We start from the raw sequence: 23,218 nt of genomic DNA, 5'->3' as shown, positions 1-23,218 counted from the left end.
CGATCGAAACAACAACAAAAAAACTGTACTATGGGCCTATGTCTTCTCCTGGTAGACAAGTAGATCTTTAAACAGATTATTTGTGTTGCGCCTGGGTCAAAACATCCTCGATCAAGCATAATTTCATAACATTCTTTCCACAATATTAATTGAAAAGGATAAAAATTAGAAAAAAAAAGAAACACGAATCTCTCACTTCGAAACACTAAAAAAGTTTTAAGATACCGTGTAAAAAAAAAGCTTTAGCCAACACGGCTTTAACGAGAAAGGTCTAATAAATATGTAAATATGTCAGAAAATGAATTTTTCATATTTGTCCGAATTTGGAAAACACCATAACAAATATTAATTGAAAGCCCTGTCATAAACCAACAAAAAAAAACATTAGCCCATAAGAACAATTCGTCGAGTTTACTTTGGAAAAGAAATATCTTCAAGTTAAATCTTTAGGATACTTTGAAACTCTTGTCACAGGGGTGTTTCAATAAATGTTCAGTATAATTTTATCTAATATACTACGGTTATCAAGATTTAAGCAGTCAATTGGTGCCTATAACTTATATACTACCGTTATCATGGTAGTCTATTTTTTCTCTGTAACTTAAGAAACTTATTTAATGCTTGTTCGTTTTTTACTTTCAACACCTTTCTGATCACTTCTAGATACATTTAGTTTTTTATTAACACTTTTCTGTGATATGCCCAAATTACATGTGTGTCAAATATAGGAAAATGCAGGGAAATATCCTAATATATATAGGACGCTTTTTTAAAGCTGCAGTAGCTGTCAAGTTTGTTCAGTTTTGATTCTACTCAATTTTGCTGATTCAATGAAATAAGATTATAGGATTGCAATTGAAGCAATCAATGTCGATAGTACCTACAGAATATTGTGAAAATAGCGTTTCTTTAATCAGAGAATATCGATAGCTCTGATCTAATTATTTTTCGCCATTACATACGAAGATTGCCGACAGGACATACACGTGGGTTAAAAATACTTTAACCTTGGTAAACACAATAACAATAACGGATACACAGGTGAGCACGTGTTTTGTTTTCATTTCATTTCATCTATTTATTGATTAGTTTTCAAATGAATAATGACCATATTTGAGCCACATTATATCACAATACGTAAATTTCAAAAAGATCCTTGCGTTATTTTCGAACTTTTTTCTTATAAGGCTTGCGTCCGTCGGTCTTCCTTGCCGTTGAATAACAACTTTCGCTTTGCAATCAGATTTGTTACTAAAGAAGCGACCCTTACAGCACATGCGCGGATTAAGGTCACCAGAAGTCATATGCATACGAAGTTATCTAGGTCGATTTTTTGTCTTGGAAGACCATAAATATATAGACACCTATTTCATGTATTTAATGCATTTTATATGTGGATATCAAATGAAATTATACAGGAAAAGTACAAATTAGTAGAAATAATTCAGAGTTAAGGTATATTTCAACAGAAGAAAAAAATACGAATTTGACAGCTAATGCAGCTTTAATAAAAAGAAAATATAATAATATAACTTGGCAGACTGCCTTTCCTGCTTTGTCTTGAAAATATAATTGTTGTGATTTAATAAGTAGGTATTCCCATAGACGCATTTAAATTAGGTGAGTGGTTTCAGACGGAATTATTTTGCTGAAGAAAAACAATGACGAACTACTACTCTAGTGTAGACTTTATCAATTGGAACAAGAATATGACCAAAAAAAATTGTCTAATTTTAATTACGTTAAATATAATGTTTTGTTGTGTTAAGTAGCACTCCAGCTAAGAATCATGCAAAATGTGATTCATGGGTAAAAAGCCTACATATTTTTTATTTTTTGATATTTTGTTTGAATTGCCATAGTAAACAGAAATTAACATTCAGTTTTTCATATAATCCGTGTTCATAAGAGATAAGAATTATATAGAGTGCACTGTAAATTTAAAAATAAAGGGAGAGAACTCTGTAAAGGACACTTAAATACAATAGAATCTTCAAACACCACCAAACCCAGAGAGCATTAAATTAACAGTAATGAAATGTACAATGTATTAATAGAATGTATGATTATTAACGCAATATATAAACTAAAAGGGATACACAACAGAAGGAAGTTAGAAATTCAAGCAAGTATATACATTGAATTTGGGTCAAATGACCAGAACATGCAACACTGCCGCGTGACACCATTGACTTCAAAGTAAATATGTCATTTTAATCATAATTTTGTTATTGTTTTTAATGAAACATTTTATTTTCAGTACACAAATCGTTCTGTGTACATGACATCAACTAATGTACTAACTGTAACCAAATGTCCTTTCGAAAAGTGTTTCCGGTTCTTTTCATTATAGATCCTAATTATTTATTGGAGAACCATTTATATAATGATATACATTGAATGCTTGACTACGATTACAATGAAGAGTCTGTCACAATATTCATAATAAAATAATCTGTTATATTTAACTTCCTATACATTTATTGAAAAAGCCTTCCGGTTTTTTAGAATAAAAGTTTGTCTACACAATAAAGCTGAGAGATAAACGTAATACGAGAACATAAAATCACATAAACAGCAAACCAGAATTTTACTTACATAATTGGATTGCCAAGTCTAACATAACAATTTTATAGTATAGAACACGCAAATCAGAGTTAAAAGAGTCTTAAATTAGATCAAAATTTAATAAGCAAATAAAAAACTTCATACAGTATGACTTTCTCGTATTAAAAGCAAGCATACCAGACCGCAACTTTTAAGATAAAGAAGGTAGAAGAGAGTCTTAGAAATGGCTTTTAAGTTTATCTTCAAACGTGTTTAATGTTCGTTGACACATTGAATATAAATTAAATTGATTCAGAATATTTGCACAAAGTACTATATTTAAACAAACATGTACGAACAGAAGATAATTCAATGATGACTTGGATAAAGGATACTACAGACACTGTGAAGTCAGCCTCATACCTCGTCCTACACTTAGAAATCGATGGTAAAGGAAAACTATTGACAAAACTTTACGACAATCGTGATGAATTTTCATTCAAAATTGTCAACTTTCCTTTCATCTGTGGCAACATCCCTTCAGCACCTGCGTATGGAGTGTTCATATCACAACTCGTACGTTATGCCAGAGCTTGCCGAAACTACGCGGACTTTTTATATCGCGCTAGAACTCTAACAAATATGCTTCTGGAACAGGGTTATGTTGCTACAAGATTGCAGTCATCACTACAGAGGTCGTCATCATGAACTCGTGGATCGTTATGGTGTATCCATCTGCACCATGAAAACTGATTTATTCAACGGGTCAAAGTTTTCTTTTCCTCGTTCGTCTACCCCGGACTTGACTTCTTATGAGCAACTCGGTGGGTGTTTCTAGAAAAGCAGAGGACGCTTACCCAACCGGTGCACCTGGTCCATGATCCCAATTTTTAGTGGAGTCCGAGTTGCTCATTTGCTTTTGTTACTTTGTATGTATGATTTTAGTTACTTTATGTTCTTTGTTGTGTATGTCTGTTTTCCATGTCTGGTCTTTGTCCCTGGATTACATTCTTTTGATTACCGCTATAACCTTGGTTCCCCTGATTACTCTTTGCAATGATACTCAGAAAGAAGCCATGCACTTATCGCCGTAAACAATGTTATAAGTAATGCGTTTAAGTTTTTACATCATACGTCTGGGAAACAGTTAAGCCAAAGTATATATATTGTATACGTAATATTTCTACAAGAATAACATAAAAAAAACTATATACCTACGTTATCCAATAGAGAGACACGAGTGTATAGTTATAGCAGAAACTCTATTTCAGTGAAAAATACAATGTGACCTCAGATAAAATATTCTTTTAAAAAGTTTTTCCCCAGTAAAAACATCAATTAGCTTTCCAAATCCTCAGAGAATATGTATCAAAAATATTTCGTATTTAATGGACAAAGGTCTGATGCATTATGGTGAATGTGCTATCCACTCTTGAATCAAATATACCACACTGTCCTATATTCACAAATCGAATCCGAATTTGAGTTTGTTCATATAATTGGTGTTTCAACTTTCTACTTTTTATACTGATTTTACTTCATCGCATGCATCTTAAACACTTGAGACAAAGACACCTACATTTTGACCTACTCTAAAAGGCAACAAAAATGAAATATCTTGTGACAGAACTGACAAATCGAATAACTTTCTATTTAGTATTATTAATTTTCCAGTCATTTGCGTGAACACTTGATCCACAGTTGCGTTTTTGATAGTTTTTTTTAATTGTTCTATAAACTGCAGAGGTTACATGGACGCAGACTCAATCATGCTAAACTACATGTATTTACACAAAAGTAAAGAAAAGACACCATAGTTAGAACAAGAGGATAGCTTGTAAAATGTAAAGGTCGGAGCGAAACATTAAGCCTCAACATCATCAGATCTATAACAAATACCATGTTAGGATTGTCGATCTTCTGAACAATTTGAAACTATTGCCAAAAACAAAGTACATTAACGGGTTCAACCAAGATTGCTGCCCAAAATTTAAAAAAAAAATTGCACAGAAAAATATGTGTGAAGACGACAATATACTACTTGAAAACTGTACAGAGAAATAAGCTATTATAAAACCATTTTGCAAAAAGATGTTTCAAAATGCTGGCATCTTTGATTGACATATTTGTCCAATGTAGTGGACGTAAACGACGTATTTTCGGTAAACAATCCTAGTTTCGGAAATTTGATATATCACATCTACCCAAAAGAAGTTGAGATAAAGGATAATACAGACACTGACGTCGGTCTCATATCTTGACCTACACTTAGAGATCGATGACAAAGGAAAACTATTGACCAAACTTTATGACAAACTCGATGACTTTTCCTTCCGTATTGTCAACCTTCGTTTCGTCAGTGGCAACATCCCTTCAAAATCTGCGTATGAAGTTTTCATATTACAAACCATACGTTATGCTAGAGCTTGCTGTAACTACGCATATTTTTTGTATCGCGCTAAACTTCTTATAAATAGGCTTCTGGAACAGGGTTGTGTTGCTACAAGATTGAAATCATCACTACAGAAGTTTATTGTCGTCATCGTGAACTTGTGGATCGGTGCGGTGTATCCGTCTGCACCATGGAAATTTACTTTTTACGCTAAAATTTTGGTTCCCTTGATTACTATTGCACTGGTTAAACAAATTAATTAATATGATGTATGATCGCTTGACATCAATACGCATGATATGTGCGTCAGTCAGTCTAGGAATCGTCTTCTGAACACCATGTTCACAATGAGTTTCGTTTATTATGTTTAATGTCGATGTAATTTACATGGATGGACCACATTAGATTAACACTCCTATTTTTTTATGACTATTTAGAAGTCATTTTTTGATTAGATTTTTGGGATGCTTGTGATCTAGGGAACTGATATGTTTATAACAGGGAGATCGAGTTTTACGCCATATATTTTCATTTCGAATACTTCTTTTCATTCTCTTTCTTAAGTATTTGAACAAACATATGTCCTTATTTTGTGTATGATTATTTCCATGTTAACTATGCATAACTAACTAATAGTGCACTCCGTAGTTGACATGTAAATTTTTCATTTAATATTGAATACCTCGTAATAATCTATAAACGTTATAAATAAAATGCCTGGAACAACTTACATCATAAAGCCGATCTGTGACCTCATTTGCTATAGATTCTCGGTCTGTAATATTATTGTTTTCGATGTCTGCAAAAATTGTTTTCACTGCTTCCTCTAATTTCTGAAATTAAACAAAATGTTATTGATTATTACGGTTTTCGTGGAGCAAGTAACTGTATAATTGGATGTTGTGAATTAAATCAAGGTAATATTGAAAGTTCCTTATTGATTTATATCTATTAGTATGGTATAAATTCAAAATCCATCATCCTGTTTTTCTTATTCTATAAACTTAAAGGAATAAAAATGTTTAAGATTGTTATCAAGTAAACAGTTTTATACCAAAAGGGAATAGATCTTCAGGCTTTTCTGATTTAGATATTTATCTGGAGTCATTTTTCCTGTAAAACGTGAGCTAATGAAAGTAGGCAATGTTATCGTTTTCGGGTTATACCTGCAACTGTAAATCATAAAACAGTATTGATCAAATGATTGTAATGATAACTTTAAACTGAAATAATGTAAAATGCTTGAATGTGAATGGTATAAACTTCCTATTAACATCATATACATCTATTGTCCCTATTCCCAAAAACGTTTTCCCCATTCTCTATAAAAAAAAACTCCTTTTATTAGTTGACCATCTAAAATTTGCATTTTATTAAAGATTTAGACTGCAGTTTTTAATTAAATTAAACATAATTTATGAAAATAAATATGTTTAAACCTGTTTCCAAATTCAACATCTACATCCTCTGTATATAATGTAATAGAAATTTTCTCCAAACAAGTATTGTACAAAGTATTTGTACTTGTAGCTCCTGTGAAATATTCTATTTAGCGAGAACAGATTGTCATAAGAGAGCACCATTATTGAAGTAAGATATTGTAAACTTCCTGTGCACAACAACCAACATCATATATGTTTCTTAGATTCTTATTTAGATTTTAATTGCTTGGACATAAATATATATAAATTATTTATTTATCCCTGTCGACTCATCAGGTACATGTAAAAGTTAGACCATGTTGGGCTTCTCATAACATCGATGACTTAATAATAAAAAGTAAAGGAAAATATATGTGCACGATCATTGGTGGATTTTATCTTACCACATCGTTTTCAAATGGTACTTTTATCAATGATGTTGGATACTGTATGATTGCTACATTGTCTAATTCTGTACTGTTGTTTTCCAAAATAGATATATCTCCATCATGAAAAATCCCAAGCAGCCATCTCGAATTGTGTAAAAGTGATGAACGTAATACATGTTTACGATGGTAATCAAATGGCTGAAAATAATTAATATTGCTTTACATTTTTCAAGAAATTATCTGTAATTTATTTGAAGTGTACATACACGCATCAACTATTCTGTATATTTACAGAATGTACATTTTTACACTATTTTTGACGTTCGGGACTTTTTTGCCGATACTTTTACCGCTTTTAAATGGATCCGACATGGATCCGACATGTGATTCATTTAAACAGTTTAGACATTACACATTTCTAAAATATGCCTCCTTATCTAAAACATATTATAAAAAAATGGAAATATAAAAATCAGATGTCATCGATTTGATTCGATTAAAAAAAAATCTTCATGGTCGATGGAATGGCAACTGCAAATTTATGTAACGTCTTATAACTGATTGTGATGTATCAGCAGCATAAACAGTCCGTACGGAAAAAATAAAAATGTTTAGTTTATTCTCCAACGACGAATATATAGGCAACTGATTTGACAAATAATAATTCTTGCAGAGAAACTTACAAACCTTTTCTAAATATTGCATGCATGTGTCTAGTTTGCACAGTATTGTAGAATTGAGACTTGTCTCGTCGTGTGCTTTGCTTTTAAGGTGCATTAAAGTGTCAATCTTCTGTGATGTCATATTTTTCATATGGTGCATAACTGCAAACATCCCAATAGCTGAGAGTCGATGATGTAGTTTAGCTGCTTCGTGCGCTGCAATAGGCATAATGATATGTAATAATATTGAGATATATGAAAATGATAAATATAACTATTCGTTTTGATTGGATGTCAAAAGCATATTTTAAAGACAGGATTCAAGCATGTTTATACTTTTAGAAATAATATTTTTCCAAATACAAATAACATTGTTCGTCAAAACCGTTTACTTTAAAAAAAAATTGTCTTTACGCTAAATGAATTGCTTGAAATATGCTCTTTACCAGTATTTTCCGTGTATTGTCTGGTAATTAATAAGAAGTATTTTCAATATCATTATTTCATAACCATTCATGCAGCAAGGAACCCATTCAAAAGCAGCTGGCTGGGACTAGTATTTGTTCAATGTATATAAGTACTGAAGTATTACAACCGGTGTATGTTCATGTTACACATTATTTTAGTTTCAAGAAAAAGACTTATCTTCGCTTTGTACGGAGCCGATAAGGTCTTGTCCGGGTTAAACTCTTACAGTCTTTCTAAAATGAAAGCAAAATGCAATACCAGCTCGATTTTTATAATGCTATCCAACGACCTTCAAGATGATATTTACACATGAATATCCAATGAATTACCTGTGTCGTCGTCATACACGATATTTACAGATGACCACTTGAGTTGTGATATTACAGCAAGTAGAGTCAAAGACACTCCGGTAACATTTTGAAAAAGGGGTTCTTTGTAAACAAAGTTACCAGGAGGTCTCACGCATCTCCCAGCAACCGTTGGTTCAACTGTGGACGTCATTTGACAACCATCTGGCGTTGTCACTCTCGAAGTTTGATTTGATGGCCTATCTTTACCCCAGTCAATGACGGGAAGCCGAGCTATGTTTCTTACAGCATCGATTGTTTTGATATCTGCTGCTATGACAATGCAATCAAGATCCAGTGCATTGAGTTCTATAACTGCAAAATATGAAGCGTAAATAAAATTAAACGTATTAGAATAAGTATTATAAAAAATTCCTTTTGTTAAATTCTCATTACCTCGGGTTGAAATTACTCTAGGTAATTACTAAGCCGGTATGTCGACTGATCATATATTTTTCAAGATTTATGTATTGCTTTTCCGTTGATGATAACACATAATTAATCTTGATAATCAATATTTTCAACTAAGCACTGTACCTTATATACATTATATCTAATGAAGTCAATTTAAAAACTAATGTTTTCTTACCTTGCCGAGGACGTTTAAGCAATGGGCCAGTTGATACATACTACCCCAACAGTAAACGCAAAGCCTTGTGAACTTAGTTTTATGAATATATCATACATAACGTTTCATTCTTGATTTTTTTTCGTTTGTTTTTAACAGCAGTGTAGGGCCTTATTTCTTGATTTCAACACAAAGAAGAAAGAAAGTGCAATAAAGAATCTTATACGAATGCTAATATTGTTGCTGTAAACCTAATAAATGATTTATATTATTCAATAATTGATGCCCCGTGCAGGTCCGGGTGTTAAAAGAATAGGCCTGCAGCGCAGCGCTAACCTTGTCGTAAAAGGCGACTAAATAGTGCTCAGAACCCTAGCCGGGGGCTAGAGCGCTCTGCCCATAGAGCAACTGGGATGTGTGCCCAAGGTGGTGGAATGGGGAACCCCTGGCGTGTTATATGCTGGGATTGTCAGGCTATAATACGGAAAACCTGACCGCAAACCATAGTGGTGCACCGTTTTGGGAAAGATCCACGTTCCTCGCACGTTAAAGAACCCTACTGTGGTATTCTCCCAGAGTAGGAACCATAGGGCTCCGCCACAGGAGGCTAAATTGTCCGACCCTACCCACCTCTCCCTATTTCCAGTGGCAATCAAAATTTGTCGACCCCATTCTCCTTGTGTCCCACCCCTTTTTCCATTCATTATTTCATGTTCATCGTCTGAATATAGCTGAAATATTGCTGCTCGGACGTTAAACCCCAACAAAAAAACAAATAAATCAATAATTGATAAAACTATTACATTAAGGAAAATATGTAGGCTGTATTAAACGTTGAATTTATTTCGTGAGACCTCTGAAACTTCTAAAAGACTTAATTTCCTCTCCGGATATCATGTTTTATGATATTTGAAATAATCATTATCAAAATACGGTTTCGTTTTGGTTTCAAAGAATCTGTCTATATCATCTCATATACAAAAGTGCAATACTCTTGAGATTGAATCACGAGACACGATCTGGTAAAATATATATATATATATATATATATATATATATATATATAACAATTTAAGCCAAAGCATGTCCTTGCATAAAATAATGTATTTTTTATGATTCTTTTCAAAGTACATATTTATTTCAAATGATTCCACAATGAACCATATAAATAAACCTCGTTTATTCATTTTAAGGAGGTAGACCTAGGATAAGGGACATAACTCATGAAATCAGTGATATTTTGTATCATACACAAATTCACTAAAGCTTTTGTTTGAAGCAGAATAAAATGAATCCAAGTTAATTAGATGCTTACATAGGATTGCTGTAAAATGCTGAATACAAACGTTTGAATGATTTTTAAGAGTTATGTCCCTTACTCTAGGTCTACCTCCTTAAGTTAATTATTTATATTAAGTAGAACATCCTTTGTTCTTTGTTCAAAAAATGTTTTAACATATGGTAAATTATATGAGTGGAAAAGCTTATGCTGCAATAAAGTAAGACGATCACATATTTAGCAAATGTATTTTTCGTAATAACCCCCTCCCTAATATCCCCAATTTTCTATCGGCACTTCGATATTTTCGTCTAACACCATTACAAAATATTTAAAAAACACCGAAGCGTTAACAGTAGGAAGCTTAAAATCTAAATACATGGCCAGAACGTGATCTACACAGCCAAATGTGCCACATATGATAATCATATGGTGCTCGATTCATATGATAATCATATGCAAATCATGTAATATCTAACATATGATAGTCATATGATTATCATATTATTCTCATATGTTAATTTTGGCTTGAAAAACGTGATTATCATATGATAATCATGCGATTACCATATGTAAAGCGAATCATATGATTATCATATGGTATTCGATTTAAGATTTTCATGTGTGAAACATTTGCCTGTGTACACTTACAATGTAGCGAACCGAATAAAATAAATTGCATATCAAAACTGAAAATAAGATAAACAAGACGTAACACAAAAACTAAAGCACTAACAATATGAATTCCTGCAAAAACCGGGAGTGACATCTGATGCTACAGGGGCTTAAAATATCGTGCTCCGCTAGTAACATCCGTCATATTTGAGTGTAATCCAGTAATAGTCTAACATCAATTATGAAGCTCTTGGACACGAGTCACAAAAGGGTTCCATCAAAAACAATTCATATTTGGGTGATCACAATAAGTTAACAAAGAATCATGTAAAAAAGCAAATAATACGGAAATAGTGATATATTATCTAAAACAGAAAGATTAAATTAAGATAATCAGAAACCACCATAAAACATAGGACACTTTTTAAAAATCTTGATCAAATTCAAAATTACATAGTAAAATGTTTCTTCAGAAACTCACCGAGATTAGTCCTTTTTTTTCTATATGTCCCTGTAAGTTTTTATTAATATGTAAAAGGCATCAAATCATTAAAAGGATAAAGCTAATGTAAGGCAATTAGAAACTCTTAGAACTCAAGATCTTTTGGAACTGCCTATACAACTAAATGTTTATTGATGCCATTTTTCGGATGTTTATGATCTAAAAACTAATTAGAACACCTGTGTAGTTATTGATCTCAAATCAACACTCTCGTATAGCCCAGATGAAAACGCCCATTAACTAGATGCTGAACTAATTAGAGTATACCCTAAAAATCTTTTTCAGATCGAATTATGATATGTGCACTTCATAAATGTTTTAAGTACTTCTCCATCTAAGAATCAGGCAAAATGTATATAAGGTGTGGCACATGAAGGAAAAAAAAACACAGAGATTTTATTGCATAAACCAAGTATTTATACCCTATAATCTCCAGAAATGACCATCAAAGTGTTTGTAAAATTTGCTTTTTGAAGAAATTGATAGGTCAAATTTAGTTGAAATGCACAATGGAAAAATTGCACTTTTTCCTTATATAAGCAGTCAAAAAATATCTACTTCATGGATGCTTCAGGATAAATTTAAATAGCTTTTCAGTTTTCTTCTAGATGTATTGAAAATTATTTCAGGCAAAAAAGACCAAATTTAGAAATATGATGTGATTCTTACACAGAATGGTACTTAAGCATTCTCTCCAGTTATGCAGTTCTTTTGCTTTTATATTTGTGCAATGATTTGTATTACAATGAGAGAATGGGTAATAATGTTTTGGTAAGGAAAGCTGTCTGTAAGATTCAGGCAAAACTTATCACGTTTTATTTAATTCATTGTGTTACAATGGGGAAATTTGTGTGTTTGTTTGTTGGGGTTTAACGTCCGAGCAGCAATATTTCAGCTATATTCAGACGATGAACATGAAATTGGTGATAAAATGAACATGAAATGATGATGAAATGAAAAAGGGATGGGACACAAGGACAATGGGGTCGACAAATTTTGATTGCCATTGGAAATAGGGAGAGGTGGGTAGGGTCGGGCAATTTAGCCTCCTGTGACGGAGCCCTATGGTTTCTACTCCGGGAGAATACCACAGTAGGGTTCTTTAACGTGCGAGGAACGTGGCATCTTTCCCTAAACGGTGCACCACTATGGTTTGCGGTCAGGTTTTCCGTATTATAGCCTGACAACCCCAACATGTAGCACGCCATGGGTACCCCATTCCACCACCTGGGGCACACATCCCAGTTGCTCTGTGGGCAGAGCGCCCTAGTCCGCGGCTAAGGTTCTAAGCTCTATTTAGTCGCGTTTTGCGACAAGCTTAGCGCTGCTGCAAGCCTATTCTTTTAACAGCCGGACCTGCACAGGGAAATTTTCAATGCAAATATATTTTAAGAACTCTGCCATTGCGTGGTTTAGTTTTTAATATGCCTTTAGATCTTTGCAAGGCATATCTGTCGTACATTTTATAACATTATTCATTTTTAATTTCATGACTTAAAAGTAAATGCAGAGAAACCTTCGATGTCCTCGTCTCTTATACTTAAATCATACACACCGTAGAGGAACGAAGCACCTTTTTTCGGAAGGTTCAAACATCTGACATTCATATCATTAGCGAGAATAAACGACATCCCTTTTCAATTTCATCATCATTTCTTGTTCTTTTTATCATCAATTTCATGTTTATCGTTAAACCCCAACAAACAAACAAACAAGGCATTGAAAATTAAAAGTACAACTTTCAAATATCTTCAAATATAAAAAGTGCAACTTTAAAACGTTGAAAATTCTGTAGAATAAACTTAACGATTTGTACCAGTTCTGGAAATTTCTATTTTAATTTTTTAAAGAAAGTACTTGTAGCAATTCATAAAAGACGGAATCGAAAATGCTCAATAACGTCTAACTGAGTTTTAAATTCTAAACACATGTATAGTTAAAGAATTAAATGTTTGGAATTATTAATTCTGGTTCGTTCTTTCTTCCTATTCAAAAAATCTTTAGACTGAGACCTTAAACATTATTTAATCGTACTATCTCATGGACAAAAATAACAAATATGTATATCTACAATAAAATGTATTAAAACAAAGAAACTATGCATTTACTATTTCTGATAATTGCCTTAACTCATTGATATATGGCTACTTATAAGCATAATTTTGATATGTACAATATTGTGAAGTAGCTAAAAATACGCATAAATTATTACTGGTAAAAACAAGATGTATTAATGATCCCCAATAAATTACTTTTTGTGAAACCGCTTAAAGATAATCTTTAGATGTATGCTTAAGATTCAACCATATAGTAATATTCAATTTGTCGCTTTAAATGTAATGTTTTCTATACACAAATATAAAGACACGTTCAAAGTGAAATTTCACGCGCTGTCCCCCAATCATACGTGCAGTTGATATTGGACGCCAATTAATAAAACTTAAACTGTAAGAACGAAAGAAGGGAAAATTCTAAATATTTGTCTTAAACGAAATTTTCTCAAGAATAGCCTTAATGCAATTTCCACCTTACATTTGCCGTCAAAATAATTCTGGAGATATATGTTTCATTTTTCGAAACTTGACCTTTGGAAGAATGTTTAACTTATTTTCATTTTATTCATAAGGTTTAAAAGTAGCGCTCTTTTCATTAAAAGAACCCACTTTTTACTTTAAGTTATCACAAATTACAATATTTTGTGTACAAAATGCGTTTGTAGTTAAATTTTAACATTGTCCATAAAAACAAGCAGTTTCACTTTTGAAACGATAAATGGTCACTGAAAATGTTCATTACAGTGTATTAAGTTTTTTTTACACAACAATAATCGAAAAAAATGTTTAATAGTAAATTGAAACAAAATGTCGTCAACTTACCTGCTCTAAAAACCTGGTAATCCTCACTTATATTCACAAACCTCCAATAAATTTCTGCTGATAAATCATTAAGACTTCTATTATGGTAAGAAAGTGTAGTATTCCTAGACGCAGATGTATTATCTCTTCTGCAAAGACCGGATATTACTCCTAAAATGACAAACAGAAATCAGTTATTCAAGTCTTGTAAGTGCATTTGCTTATAGTTGAATGTTTAGGTCTGTATGTTTCATACACATGTAAAAATCATGTTGATTCGTTTCGATAAACTGATGTATTTAGATTTGTCTTTTTTTTTCAAAAATGAAAGGTAAACCATTTCGAAACTTTTTAACTTTTTTCATTTCAATTCATCCATAATTTATCTTAATCTACCGTTCAATTAACTGATGAAAACCATTCCAAAGCTTTTTCTCACTCAGTCGTAAACTTTAGATGATAAATCGATTTTGTAATGTAATGTGACATTAACAATATTCTAGAGGCAAATTTAACAATACATTGACAAAACAGTTTCATTAAAGTTTAATTCTATCGATGTATTTCCTTTATCGTTTATTGATATTATTAAACCAGTGTCACATAGACCACGTAGGGGCTTTTGAGCAATGTAACTTTTTTAAGATGTCTTTATTCAGTCAGTAATCAGGTCTTATAACCGGACATTCGGTCCTTTTCGTAGAATTATTGGCATAAAGAAAACCACATATTTTACAAAGGTATAAGCCATTAAAAAGTTAATATGTGTGACAAAAACATAAGGTACCAGATCAAGAGCTAGAATTATTTATTTTCTTTCCTCACAAACTTAATCATTTTTCTGTAAATATTACTGGAAAATTGTATTGGAAATCGTAATTACAATTCATCTTTATTATGGTTTACTTCTCAAAGTAGTAATTAACGTCTTTTTCGATATATTACAAACTTGTTTTTATGCAGCAAGAAATAATGACTTTTCTTAAGAATTATAACCTCAACAAATGAAATAAAAGCCCCTTCACAGTTTCGGAAACCAATTTAAGCGATTATCAAGCCTATTCTAAAATAAATCGATTTGAGTAGCGATATGAAATATAACAGACTCTGACTTTAAAGCTACAATGGGAAATTTACATAAGCATTGGAAAATTCAGTTTAAAAATTCATATTAAATATTTCCTCTAAGGGATTTCATATGGTGATGATGGTATAAATATTTTAAGACAACTGATGTTTGTATTGTCCAATTTATCTACATTATGTTACATCAACAGCTTTTGTTCTGAAAATATTTAATTGATTATTCATTTTCTTTTCTAGTTATTTTACCAATAGAGCTGCTATGAATTTATATTAATGTTGGTCCTATGATTTGTTTTGGGTAACTTTGTCTCATGGCGTATTGTATCGACCCAAATTAAGATTTACGCTGACCGTCAATAAATGGAATTAATGATAAACACCAAGAACGTCAACATTTATTTTTCTCCCTTACAAATACTCTTAAAATAAGTTGTCATACACTTTTCACAAAATTCGTGGACCTCGTCGGTGTTTAAGATTTCCCATTATTTTTTAACGTTTCAAAAGAAACAAAACAACAGGATATTTATCACTCAAGGAAAATGTCTCCATAAAGAAGTTGTTTAGAATTGAGACTTCAAAGTCGATATATGTACATGTATATTTCTTATGTGTTGAAGGTTTTCCTCTTTAATTTTGTATCTTATAACCACACCATCACTGCTAATGGACAATAGGTCTCCGATGGTATTCACCAACCCAGTAGTCTGACCACAAAATATATCGGATTTTGTCTATCATATTTGATACTTCGAGATTTTTTTATGAGTTTTTGAAGCCCCGAGTTGATGGCGGGAAGTCGCATTTACTTAACATGTTGGTTAAGTTAAACTTTGTACGTCATCCCAAAATGGTGGCGGCCAACATATCAGCATAATCAAAACTATTTGTAGTTTAATATAGTTTGACCAGCAACAGAAAATATTCACTTATTTGCTATAATATTTCAATAATATATGCAGAGGAAAATCATTAAGAATTGAACAGTGATTTTTTTTTAAACAAACTTTCAATTTTCTATGGGATTTTTGTTGAATGAAGAAGTAACTCTTGCTTTATATCTATGTGCTCCTCTTTATCAAGTCGAGAGTTCTACTATACAACTTTATAAGTACATTGTTTACCCGTACACGTATAAGTGATGATCTATCAATCAAGTCAATAAGATAACTGAATACGTCATTATTGCATTACTGCATGTTTACCATCAACTTTTCTCACGTGATTCATGTTAATTTTATCATCCATTTCATGTCCATCGTCTGAATATAGCTGAAATTTTGCTGCTCGGACGTTAAACCCCAACAATCAATCAATCATGCAATAACTTGCATAGTTGAATGCGTGTGATTTTTATGGAAAATAAAATAAATTCCCGCCTTTAGCAATCTTGATAAATTCAAGCTATGAAAAATTGTCATAAGTCATTAGAAGAAAACTAAAATTACCGTGATACTACTTAAAAGAAAATACAAAATAAGCCCCGACATTGAAAATATGTCGATTTAAGCGATTTTTCGATTGGTTTGGGGTACATATTTTACAATAAATTAAAACTGTATGTTACTGTAAACGTATAAACAGATTTCTAGAGTAAACAAACTCGCGTGTATTAATTTTTGCGGTTTCAAAAAAAGTTAGATAGTGTTAAAATAAATATGGCGGGTACTATTTTTCGTGGTTTTCTATCCAACGCAAAAATTGTGAAAATTAGTACAGTATAATTCTTCAATGGATTGGATTAATAATACATACTTTAAATTAAACTTGTGACAAGCAAATTTGTTCAAACCATTAGAAACTGAATCGTTGGGCTACATACTGACACCTATATTATTTTTGTTTTTGTTTTTTTTTATGATTATTATTATTATTATTATTATTATTATTATTTAATATATCCCCGGGAGATTAATATAAAGAGAATGAATATAGTGAGTACGTCAAAAAGAGTACAGACCCTACGGGATCAAAATTGTCAGCTCGGAACCAACGACTAGGAACCCCACATACCACCGGGCAGGCTACAGCTGTCCAAAACAACATTATACACAGAATCAGCATAATAGTTGAACCTATAGACTCCAAAACCATAAAAGTAAACTGAAAGTGCAAACGAAACAGGACATGCAGAGGCCAAAATTCCTGACTTTGGGGAAGGCACAAAAAACGCGGCGGGGTTAAAGTACTTAAAGTATTTAACCTTCCATTAAAATCTTGGCACTGTGGAAAAAATATTACACAATTAAACATACCTAAATTGCTTTTAAATATAGAGTTTATTTATATCTATGTATAGACACTTTGAGCGAATATAAGTTAATACAAAAAAGGCTATTTTTAATGATTTGACAACAAAATCATACCTATATTCATTACGAATGAGCCTATTCAACGGTTTAGTTAACTTATCTTATTATTATGAGGTTTTCGTGCTTTATGTAGAATATTACCGTAAATATATGGTGAGCGATACCCGCACGTATTAATCTATGAAAAGTACATCTGTTTTTGTATTGGTTGAATAAATTTGTGAATGCTTTGACAAGCTTGTGATATTGAAAACCTTGATGTATTAAATTAAATTAAATTTTAAAAAAATGTTTTCAGTTGAAATTCGAAACATTGTTACAATTACGAGCAAATCGAACCAGTTGTGATATGTAAATACCATATGATGATGACAGGGGGACGTCATAATCTTAAACCGAATAGTTGATAATAGGGAATGAAAATATAATTTTAGTATTGATCTAAAAGAATTCGAACAAATATATTCATATCCTCATTGTCAATGGACTATTTGATAAGACACGCGATATTTTGTTTTATGAGATTATGTCAGGATGCTGTGTAAAAGGATGAGAAATCTTAACTTTGAACGGATTAAAGACTTTCGAACAATTGAGTCACAAAATTTTATTAAGCTTTCTGACCCAGTTAGAAACAAATGTAGGCTTATACTGAAAGATTGGCGACAAAATTGTAAAATTGGAGCACAAAGGTACTTAAATCATCATAATGCTTTTTACTGGGGTTCACGGTAAACCTTTCCAGCCCAGGTAGTGCTCGTATAATAACCCCTATATTTATATGTTTTAGTTACATATTTTTTTTTTTAAAATAATTATATTTGACGAGCAGGTGAAAACTTTTTCCTCTTGTTTTACTAAGCTTTATCTTTAAGAACTCATTAGAAAATTTCTGTATGATTTTAGTAACTTTATGTTCTTTGTTGTGTATGTCTGTTTTCCATGTCTGGTCTTTGTCCCTGGATTACATTCTTTTGATTACCGCTATAATCTTGGTTCCCTTGATTACTCTTTGATTACCGCTATAACCTTGGTTCCCTTGATTACTCTTTCACTTGTATAATTTTTTCCTTAATTACTTTCCTATTGATTTTTTTCTTGGATGAACATCAAACAAAATAAATACACCGGTCTTCTTCTATATTAACTGATACGACTAGTACAATTTGAATCTACTCACTATTAAAATAAAAAATGGACGAACAAATCCCTATCATTCATTTTCTGTTTCAATTAACTATATCGGTAACTTCAATAGTCCCATGTTTACTCAAACCTTTCCATTATGAAAGAACTGAATAGAGCGTACATATTTCATCACGTGAAGGACACACCAATATGATTGTATATATATTTCAGATGAAACACAAATACTGCAACTGTTTTTTCAGAAACATTTTTTTTTTATCAAATTACTATAGTATTAAACAGTGTTTTTCATAGATGTGTAAAATCGGACCATTCACTCTCAAAACAAAAAAAAGTCCAGACTCGTAAGTGAATGGTCCGATTTTACACACCCATGAAGTCTAAAAAAAAACAGTGTTAAATCCTTATAATTCCAATCTCTAACTATCTGAAATATATAAATATTTTGTTTTCTTGTATACCCTCATTCAGTGAAAACGACACCTGAAATTGACATTGCAAATTGCGGTATTCACCTGACAACTTCACATGATTGTCAATTTCAATAGTCGAAGTATTTAATGGCTACTGATAACTTTATTCTTTCATAAAATGTTGTTATTAATGTACAATGCGGAAAATGAATGGAATAGAGCAGATAATACCGTTTTAAGCCTCTAAACGGCTCTATCTTTTGTCGAAGCGATAGTAGCCACGTTGTTTACGATATCTACATGGAATTTACACTGTTGTAAAAACTGTCATAGCTGAGGTCGGAAAGGGTGAACAGCCAATCATAAGCTTATTAGAATGGAACTATTAACATGTAAAAAACCCTCGCTCAAGTAAAGTTACCAAAAATCATGTACATTGCAGTTCAGGGGACTACAGTCATTTCCAGTCACCAATGGTGATCATTTACACAAAACCCAGCATTTACATGTATTATTACTCCAGTCTAATCATGAAAAATACTTTTCTGTATAGTATTATGAAAATTATGTATCTATTAAAGCAGGTGAATATAATTGAAAAGACTCAAATGGTGAAACATTTAAACTTATTTATTTAAGTCCTAAACTTGCTGTGACCTCATAAAATCTAATGACTTTGACTGAATTTACCATGAAAATAAGAATATTCTCAGACCTATGGTAAGTTTTTTTTTTAAAGTTTTGTGGAACTGATTAAATTAGCCCCGTGCAGGTCCGGGTGTCAAAAGAATGGGCCAGCAGCAGCGCTAAGCTTGTAAAAGGCGACTAAATAGTGCTCAGAAACCTATCCGGAGGCTAGGCGCTCTGCCCACAGAGCAACTGGGATGTGTGCCCCAGGTGGTGGAATGGGGTACCCCTGGCATGTAACATGCTGGGGTTGTCAGGCTATAATACGGAAAACCTGACCGCAAACCATAGTGATGCACCGTGTTGGAAAAGATGTCACGTTCCTTGCACATAGAAGAACCCTGCTGTGGTATTCGATAGGAGTAGGAACCTTTGCGCTCGTAAAAAATTGCCCGACCCTACCAATCCCTCCCGTTTATCTTGTGGCAATCGCCTGAATATAGCTGAAATATTGCTGCTCGGGCGTTAAACCCCAACAAACGAACTGATTAAATTATGTATTTTTGTCAGTTCAGTTGACTTCATGCGTGAAAACTCTTGTAAGAAAGGTTTTTTTATGTCTGCGAACACGGTTGATCAATTAGTTTACGCAATGAGTTGCGTTATTAATTTTTCATTTTATTTTCTTTTATTTTTCCATGAAATATGCAAGGGTATCTATATTACTCGTTTTTTCACTAACATACAACGAAGGACAACTCCGATGCTAACAAAGTATCCGAAAAAAAGAACAAAAAATGCTAACAAAAATGTAATGGATTTGAGATCATTTCCCATTTTTCATGTTTTTGTTCTATATTCCCTGATTGCATGAAAAGCGCTTTTATTGCAAGCTCTTGTTAGTAGTTGGACATCAGTGTAAATATTGATAAAGTATTTATATGCACATTCGTTGCCTGTTGTAAGTACTAAATAAGTACGAATATGGGTAATTAAGGTATATTATTGTCATGATTCGGCAGTATCTTACATACAAAAAAGCTTTTTACAATAGGAGCTTTGTTTTCAGCTAAATCAGTGAAAAGTCTGTCAATATTAAACTGCAATTGCAATGTCATTGAGGAGCATTGATATATAACTGAAAATGATTTAAATCATTTTACTTCTTCATGACTCGTTTTCCATTGAGTTAATCGTACAAAATAACAAAGGGTTAATAATAGACATTTTACGGATTTTATCCACTCAGGGATATGACAGCCTAATTTGCTGTATATTTACATGATCTTTCGGGAACGTATTAAACTGCAAGTGCATAAATACTCTGGCAAAAACAATGTAATATTTTCAAAAAACAATACTGCAATGTTCGTTTCTGTTATGATTTGAGCGCTTTCAATACTGAGTTACGACGTTAGTATTTGTTTTTTGTTTTTGTTTTTTTTTTTAAGACCCGCTGTTCGCTGTGTAAGATTTATTTCTGAAACGTTTTAAATATCAAGCGTCGTCTATGACAACTAATGAAATCGTTTGGGAGTATATAAAATTTTAAATTCAAATCAAACAATCTAGAACTTGCGGTTTTTTTTATGAGTCGGGCTTAACATAATACATCAAGCGCGACGCATTTAAGGAGTATAGTCGCATAAGAATGTCGCTTAACTTAGCTTTCGTTTCTATTTTATTTAACTTTAAAGAATCAACATGCTTATCCTTTTTGCACTAAATTTGATTTAACTATTTTCTAAAGTTTTCAGTCATATCTTATCCTGTTTGGTGAAACGTTTTATCTGGTACAATGAAAAATTTCAGTAGTAATGGTATGTAATAATGCAAATGATAATCTATGACTAAATTGTAAAAATCAATAGCTTTACAAACGTACGTCATTCATGAAATATTAATATCTTACAACTGTTAATTCGTTGAATAAAATCACCAAACAATTATCTATCACTACAAGAAAAAAGTATGATTGCCACTAATAAATGGAACAAATTGGGAAATGTGGAAAATGTTGACATCTGCATCGGCTCATAGGAGCTTACAATGAAAGAAATTTACATATGAGTTCTTTTGCGTGCATGGAGTGCACACGTTTGTCCACTAATGTCCGCAGTCAGGCTGTCCTCTTTTAGTCTAACAACACCCGTAGCGAGGCCAAATACATTCGACCATCAGAGTTATAAGCTCTTTAAAGGTACGGGAGCTCAGCATTCGACCACTATTACGATTTCTAGGTATTGTTACTCGCCTTTTTAACTTTTGTTTTTGGGGCCTTTCAATGATTTCTGAAAGGTGAGTTTACACTTGTTGAATACATTTTGGCGATCTCTGAAGGTATTTACTACTTTGTATTTAGGTTATGCGCTGGTGCATTTGTTGCGTTTCACCATATTCGTTATTTTTGTATCTATTCTATGACAAACTTTGTTTCGGACCAATTCAGTTTAACAACCAGGTCCCGCAAAAGATGAGAAATAAAGAAATAGAAAAGACTAGCATTAAGTGACAGTCGCTGTAAGAATCAGGCAGTGGGTGAAACATGGTTAAAAAACCACCATTTCGAAATTTTAAATTGGTTATTTGCACCATCAGAATCAGGGAAAGAAAGCAAGATTTTCCATGTCAATTTGGTAAATTGAGTTATAATTTCATTGAAATGCACTAAAAATAAACATTTCAAGGGCAGAAAACTTTGTCAAATATCAGTTGTAAAATTAATAGCTTAAGTTGTAGGCATATTGATATAAAAAGGTTTGTTTGTTGGGGTTTAACGTCCGAGCAGCAATATTTCAGTTATATTCAGACGATGAACATGAAATTGATGATAAAATGATGATGGAATGAAAAAGGGATGGGACACAAGGACAATGGGGTCGACAAATTTTGATTGCCACTGGAAATAGGGAGAGGTGGGTAGGGTCGGGCAATTTAGCCTCCTGTGGCGGAGCCTTATGGTTCCTACACCGGAAGAATACCACAGTAGAGTTCTTTAACGTGCGAAGAACTTTCCCAACACGGTACACCACTATGGTTTGCGGTCAGGTTTTCCGTATTAAAGCCTGACAACCCCAGCATGTAACACGCCAGGGGTACCCCATTCCACCACTTGGGGCACACATCCCAGTTGCTCTGATTGAATTGTAATCCCGCTTACATTCTTAAACTATTATTGTTTCTAAGGCTCTAATCAAAGGTTTATCAGTCACAATGGAATTCGATACACATGACTTCTTTCCTCCCGGGAAAAAATCTACTAATTATCATTTTAACACGCTGTACACAATTGTATATTTTAGAGTTATCTATTATCAATCGTAAATAAAAAGTAATTATAGACGTCAATGGAAAGTTCTCATAATTTATTTAAGTATTTTTCGTCATGGTTGCTGCTTCACATTTCAATGACTCTCATTTATGTCAAGCCTTAATTGCTGAAACAACGTACTGTTTCGCTTGACGAATTTTGGTGGAACACCCTGATCAAATGTATATTTTGTCTATATATGTGTCGATAAAATATTGATTTGATTCGTTAGTCTTGTCTTTTAATAATGTCCACTTAGATGCATACTTTTGAGAT

General features: G+C 32.5%; 1 protein-coding gene across 2 annotated transcripts in view; it reads right to left on the bottom strand.

Annotated features, from left to right (window-relative positions):
* Positions 1 to 23,218, bottom strand: part of LOC148625363 (glutamate receptor ionotropic, kainate 2-like) — a 55,478-nt gene that overhangs the window by 8,564 nt on the left and 23,696 nt on the right. The window contains exons 2-7 of one of the 2 annotated variants that reach the window (XM_088568843.1): positions 14,067 to 14,216; positions 8,209 to 8,541; positions 7,437 to 7,627; positions 6,765 to 6,947; positions 5,671 to 5,772; positions 2,599 to 2,616 (exon numbers count right to left, since the gene is read on the bottom strand). In XM_088568843.1, coding sequence (XP_088424969.1) covers positions 2,599 to 2,616; positions 5,671 to 5,772; positions 6,765 to 6,947; positions 7,437 to 7,627; positions 8,209 to 8,541; positions 14,067 to 14,216 — 977 coding nt within the window. The remainder of the gene's footprint in view (positions 1 to 2,598; positions 2,617 to 5,670; positions 5,773 to 6,764; positions 6,948 to 7,436; positions 7,628 to 8,208; positions 8,542 to 14,066; positions 14,217 to 23,218) is intronic. The other variant, XM_088568844.1, reaches the window with a different exon arrangement.

Source organism: Perna viridis, chromosome 2, assembly GCF_037379345.1.
Source record: "Perna viridis isolate PV_CMFRI_1.1 ecotype Kerala chromosome 2, ASM3737934v1, whole genome shotgun sequence".
Taxonomy (NCBI): Eukaryota; Metazoa; Mollusca; class Bivalvia; order Mytilida; family Mytilidae; genus Perna; species Perna viridis.
The sequence above is the reverse complement of the archived record's forward strand: the minus strand, read 5'-3'. Positions and strand labels throughout refer to the sequence as shown.